Source organism: Ananas comosus, unplaced genomic scaffold, assembly GCF_001540865.1.
Source record: "Ananas comosus cultivar F153 unplaced genomic scaffold, ASM154086v1, whole genome shotgun sequence".
Classification (NCBI taxonomy): Eukaryota; Viridiplantae; Streptophyta; class Magnoliopsida; order Poales; family Bromeliaceae; genus Ananas; species Ananas comosus.
The window spans coordinates 9,404-15,725 of NW_017891586.1; the positions used below are offsets into that span (position 1 = coordinate 9,404).

Sequence of the window (6,322 nt, forward strand, 5' to 3'; positions counted from 1 at the left end):
TCTGCTTCGTTTATTTCATTTAGAAATAAACTTAGCCAGAAATGTGAATCAACAAGGATTCGAACTTGGGTCTCGGATGCCAACCACTAAGCTCTTTGCCACTTGCTTTAGGGACGGTCGGTATTTGTTGCAATGGAATTTGTTACACGGAAGGAAAAATGTTTTAATACTCGTATAGATATATATTTTTATATAAGCTGATGAAAAAATATCTTATTAGTTTTTTGGCTAAATTACAAAAAATTTTTTTATAAATGACTATTTTTAGTCATTTATTTATAGTCATTTATAAGAAGAAAAATATTTACCGACCATCCCTAGAGCAAGTGGCAAAAAGCATTTATTTGTAGTCATTTTCTTATAAATGACTACTTTTAGTCTTGGTGTTTGGTATTCGAGACCCAAAATCGAATCCTAATTGATTCACATTTCTAACTAAGTTTATTTCTAAATAAAATAAATGAAGCGGGTAATATGCTATCTTTCTCTAAAAAAAAAAAAAAAAGAGAAAAATATTTACAGCGTTTTCAAACTTCGCAAATCCGCTAAATATTAAAATGACTACTTGTAGTCACCGAAGGAGACACATATATGCGAGCATTCCATAGCATTTGTTTGCATATCCGTGGCCACGATAATATCCTGCAACATAATTAATGTTACGAAATTCAAAGCACGTATTAATATATATTTCAGCCCATTTGCTATTATGAGATGGATTTTTTAAATAATATAGTATCGTTGCCAATATAAACTATTTCATTCTATAAGAATNGGGTAAGTAAATGTAAATCATGTCATATATATATTTTGGTTAAACTTTTATTTTTTATTTTATTTATCAATTTCACGTGTTTTTATATCCATCTTGCGCGGTAGTATTTTCTATTAGATCAATTTATTGAGAAACGTAGAGGACGGAACATATATGCCCATTAAAAAACACAACTTCTTACAGTAATTCACATTTCTTTGTAGAAAATATATATATGACATGATTTACATTTACTTACCCAAGATATACAGGGGCGCAACATCCACAAATTCCAGCCTCTTTCAATTAAAGCAAATCCTAGAGGAGTTTATATAATTGAACTAACAGTATTCTTGTGCTTACTCCAAAACTTTCTGTTGCGGATCCCCTCGAACTCTCAATCTCAACTCATTCTGATCCCAGAAGCCATCACAATGCCCGACGCGGCGCCCCGAACGCTGATCACAACGGCAGTGCGGTTAGAGCCACGCTGATCGACGGATTGTAGGGATCGGCGGTGGCACGACAAACCGGGCACGTCGCGTTCGAATCCAACCACACGTCGATGCACTCGCGGTGGAACGCATGGTTGCAATTCGGTAGCGACCGCATGACCTCCCCTTCGTCGACCACGCTAAGACAAATCGGGCACTCCGTCGACGACAATTCTTCTTGTTTGCTGCTACTGCATCCGCCGGACGACTTTCGGTATGTGAAAGTGGGGAGCGATGCGATAACCGCAGGGTCGAGCCCTAGTTTTGGAGGCTCGTGGGCTGCAGCAGCGCGACGGTGGAGACGCTGAATGAAAATGTAACGGATGATGAGGTAGAAGGCTAAGAGGAGGAAGCAGAAGGCGATGGAGGTGGCGATGGCCCCGAGAGTTCTCGAAGAATTGCCGGTCCACTGGTCCGTCGATCCGCCGGTGGACATGGACATGGATATGGTGGAGGGTACAACAAAGGATAGAGCCGATCGAGTTTTATTGGCTTTTTAGTTTGGTGTGGGATTATTGTCTAAAGATGTGCTGATTAATTAATGTAGCTTATTATGTGGACTCTTCTCTCTTTTTTTAAAAAACTTAATAACCAAAAAAAAAAAAAGAAAAAGAAAAGAAAAAACCTGCATCCAAGCCAGTTTTAGAACNGACTTAGTTAATAGGAGCACGAAGACGTGATCTCTTAGTTTAATTTATACGCAATTAAACATAAAAAAAGAATCTATCAAAATTGAATAGCTACTTGATATGCGTAGAATGTAGCGTAAGTAGCGGAATATTGATTTTTTTTTTCTTTTTTTAGTTCTCTTTTACACAGAGAATAACTTTTTCTATTATGAATAGCAGGAAGTTTCCTATATTGTTATAGCGTATCAAACAAAAGAACAGAGCATTGACAAATTCACTATAAAACTGCGTAAAATGTAGCATATCTATGATTTTTTCTACCCTTAAAAAATATATATATATATATTTTTAGATTAATGATCTCAAATATAAAGTTCAATTCATTCTATGGCTTGAGCTACAGAAATTACATGATATTCAAATCATTAGATTTGCCTAATATAATATTTTTAATAAAAATAAATAAACTATTGTATTTAGTTTAGGCATTTGGTAAGGAATCTGCATGGCTATTTGAAAATCCGGATAATTATCTGTATATCTATTAAAGCTTCGAAAATATCTTATTTATCTTGTTTTTACTTTTATTTTTTTATTTTTTTTTTGAGAGAGATAGGTAGCGCTTCATTTATTTCATTTAGAAATAAACTTAGCAAGAAATGTGAATCAACTAAGATTCGAATTTGGGTCTCAGGTACCAACCATCAAGTCTTTTCTCACTTGCTCTAAGGACGGTCGGTTATTATTTTTTCTTTTCAATGTACTCTATGTACGTTTCTTCGTTATTCAAAAATATTCTTACAGTTACTATTTGTTAAGTTAACTTGGGTTAAACGTGAGTTGAATATTTATTAAAGTTAAAAAAAAAATCAAAATGCCTATTTTGACCTTAACTTAAGGATAAATAAAAAAATATTGATAATGATAAAAGTGCATATTTGAAAAAGTAAAAAAATAAAATATTTATTGTGTCGCTAACTTAAAGGCTTGTAAGAAAAATCGAAAATGGTAAAAAAATATATATTTAAAATAAATTAGAAAGTAAAAAAAAAAATTTTTAGTATTGGCTTCTAAAAAAGATAAATTAAAAAGTCGGAAATATTTCAAAAGTATATAAGCAATTTTTCCTTGAAAATATAGAAAAAAAAAGAGACCAAATGACTCGGTCAAAGTAAGCTGGTCTATTGGTAAACCGGGTCAAGCATCGACCCTAAACCCAAAACCCGACCCGTTTACCGAGCGATCATTCGTTGTACCAACTTTACCAAACCCACACCTGTACCGCCACGTGTGAGTACGATTCGGGATTCTCCCTCGCCAACGGTCACGATCGGCGCTTGGTAGGTCAGCCGCGCGATAGCCGTCCATTTCTACAAATTTCAAATCTCCCTCCAAGCACGAAATTCTAAACAAAACATTTCGCGTTCTCTCACTCCCTCGTCCCCAATTCCCCTCCAAAAATCCCAAATCCCTCTATAAATACAAAACCTCTCCCCTCTCCCGCTTTCTCTCTCTACATCTCTCCAAAAAAAAATGGCTCTCCTTCCACTTCATCACCTCGACAACAAGGAGAACCTCGTCCCTGCTTCGGCTCTCGCCATTCGCGGTGCTCCGCAGAGCAAGAAGATGAGGCGGAAGAGGACGATGCGGAAGAGAACTCCACTCGAGGATATCACCCACCTGTTCCTCCCGCAATGCCGACGCGAGCCGCTTCCTCCGCTCTCGCGCGACGTCGCGACGTCTCGCGCGCCGCCGCCGAAGCGAAGAGCTGCGGCCCGCAGTGCAGTGGCAGCTTGTCGCGCGTCTCTCCGCAAGGAATTCAGATGAATGTGCTGAGTAGATGTGACCATCGTCTTAAGTTTGTCGATTGGAAAACACATTTAATTCCATTGTTCTGATTCGTGAGTGCTTTTCACATTTTCTTTCAAAATTTTCACTTGCTAGTATGTCCTTATGGATATGAAAAATGTAAGTTGAGATCAAATATTTGTCTAGTTGCTTGTTTCTTAATTTTTTTTTTTTTTTTTTTTCCTTTGGCAATTGCGCAAAGGTTACAATAGATTAGATAGCTTTTATTGGCGGATGTGATAGTAATGTTAACAAAGTGTAGTTTTCTAAGAATTTGATGGTTGGTATTTAAAATTTCAAATTTGAAGTCTAATTATTTTATACTTTTAGTTAAATTTATTTTTTAAAAAATAACGAAGCAGATTGCTTGCTATTTCTTTCTCCTTATAACAAAATTCTATGTTCCGTATAGATAGATCAATTTTATTAAATGTGTAAAATTAAGTCAATAGTGAAGAGCTTTAATACATCTAATATAATATGTTTCAATTCTTTTGAATTTTTGGGCTTGATCCGCTTTATGATCCGGCCCAAATTTTACCTGGACTTGAACCCAAGAGGAATTTTTTTTTGGGTACGAACTAGTTTATAATTGCTTATGTTTATGTATCTGTTTTTTTGTGGGTTATGGGAATGAGAAGAGCTTTGGATGTGTAGGAGGATTAGTAGTCTTTTTATGGTTTACAAGCATCCTTTGTACTACAGTGTTATCTATATTGAAAAGTTTTTCTAGAGCAAGTGACAAAGAGCTTGATGGTTGATATCCGAGACCCAAATTCGAATTCTAGTTGATTCACATTTCTAGCTAAATTTATTTCTAAATGAAATAAACGAAGCGGGTAGCGCGCTACCTATCTCTCAAAAAAAAAAATATTAGACAAATAATAAAATTAGGAAGGTAAAGTTTTTGTAATTTTTAATTTTTTTAATTTAAAAAAATTTTAGTGGTGACTACGTAAGTGTAATCAAGACAAAATTTGGAGGGCCCTGCAACTTAATTTGTTTATTCCCCTCTATTAATTCATTCCATCACTATCAATTGTCTCACATAAAAAGACAAAGAGGATGTGCTTTTTCTCACCGGGTAAAATGGATTTATGTTCATCATTCATAAACTAGAGCTTTTATTTTTGGAGTAAACTAGTAGTGCCCCCTCTGAGGAGCACTTCTCTGCGGCGAAAATGATTTGCCGAGCCACCTCTGACATAGCGAATAATTCATATTTTTTGTAAGTATCCATGAAAAAGGCTCGTATTTTTTTTTTTCCGTTATTTTTGTCATCTCTGAGTGATGTGTTCGTCTTCAAACTGCACTTGAATACTCTGTGTAACGCAATAAGATATGCAAAGTGATACCGACTGTTCCTAGAGCAAGTGGCAAAGGACTTGATGGTTGGTACTCGAGACTCAAGTTCGAATCCTAGTTGATTCACATTTCTAGCTAAGTTTATTTCTAAATGAAATAAACGAAGCGGGTAGCGTGCTACCTATCTCTCAAAAAAAAAAAAAAAAAAAAGATATGCAAAGTGATAGTTGAATTTCTCCTAGAACATATAGTGAAAAAAATTGATAAGAATAGTGATTAGAGGTACCAATGCTTAACTTTAAAGTGTAAACTAAAACAATAAAAAAGAAAGTCTAAACCGTTAAACTTGGGCTCCAAATTTGGGATCTTAAAAAGAATTTTTCGAATTAGGATTCCACGCTGAAAACGGACATTCGAGTAATGACTTATGACTGTTTAAAAAATTTTTATACCGATTGTAAAAGTTGCTGAATCAAAGAAATTTTTGGACCGACCTAGTTGAGTCACGCTTTCCCAAAAATGTTAACACTAATTTGGTTGCATCGTAAAGCATCGTACTTCTTTTAGATATAAATAAAAGATTTTTTGTTAGGTAATTTGGCCTTTAATTGTAGTAGCGTGCATGGTGCATACTAAGGACCGCACTGGAGAAAGCTAGGAGCTACGAGAGGCTGCTGATTGGGAATACCATATATACGTACAATTCTCGTACATCAAGCTTCTCTTATAATATTAATTCTTTCCTCGAGAAGCAGGAAAAAAAGTTTAAAACTGATATCAAATGTGATATATATAATCATTTAATACACATATTAATTGTAAAAGAATTAGTTCTATAGCTAATAATAGAAAGCTAAGAAAAGGTCTTGCAATTGGAGACATCCGACACTCCCCTCAAATCCACGGGCGTGTTCAGTTCTCCCTTTTTTTTTTTTTTTTTTTTTTGTATATATATATACATACCAGCACAACACTCCTCCTCCTCATCTCTCTCTCTCTCTATAATCTCTCTCCTCTCTCTCTCTCTATATATATATATATAATGTAAGTGTGTGAATAGTTGTAAATGAGAACCCAAACCTCAGCCACAAACCAGTGTCCGCACAGTTGATGTGATTGCATAATCAAAATTCCCCCTATTTAATTCTCTATATTACAAATTCACCGCCTAGAGCAAGTGGTAAATAATTGAATGGGTATCGAGATCTAATTTGAATATAGTTAATTATATTCTCTAGTCTAAGTTATTTCTAAAGAAATAAACAAAACCGGATAGCGTGTTACCTATCTCT

The 6,322-nt window shown here is 35.1% G+C and overlaps 1 protein-coding gene across 1 annotated transcript; it reads right to left on the reverse strand.

Annotated features, from left to right (window-relative positions):
* Positions 1-936: 936 nt before the first annotated feature.
* LOC109705009 (RING-H2 finger protein ATL40-like) lies at positions 937-1,711 on the reverse strand. Its single transcript, XM_020225775.1, has one exon. It carries the CDS (start codon positions 1,688-1,690, stop codon positions 1,217-1,219), a length of 474 nt encoding a protein of 157 aa, XP_020081364.1. The 5' UTR covers positions 1,691-1,711; the 3' UTR covers positions 937-1,216.
* Between the last annotated feature and the right edge of the window lie 4,611 nt (positions 1,712-6,322).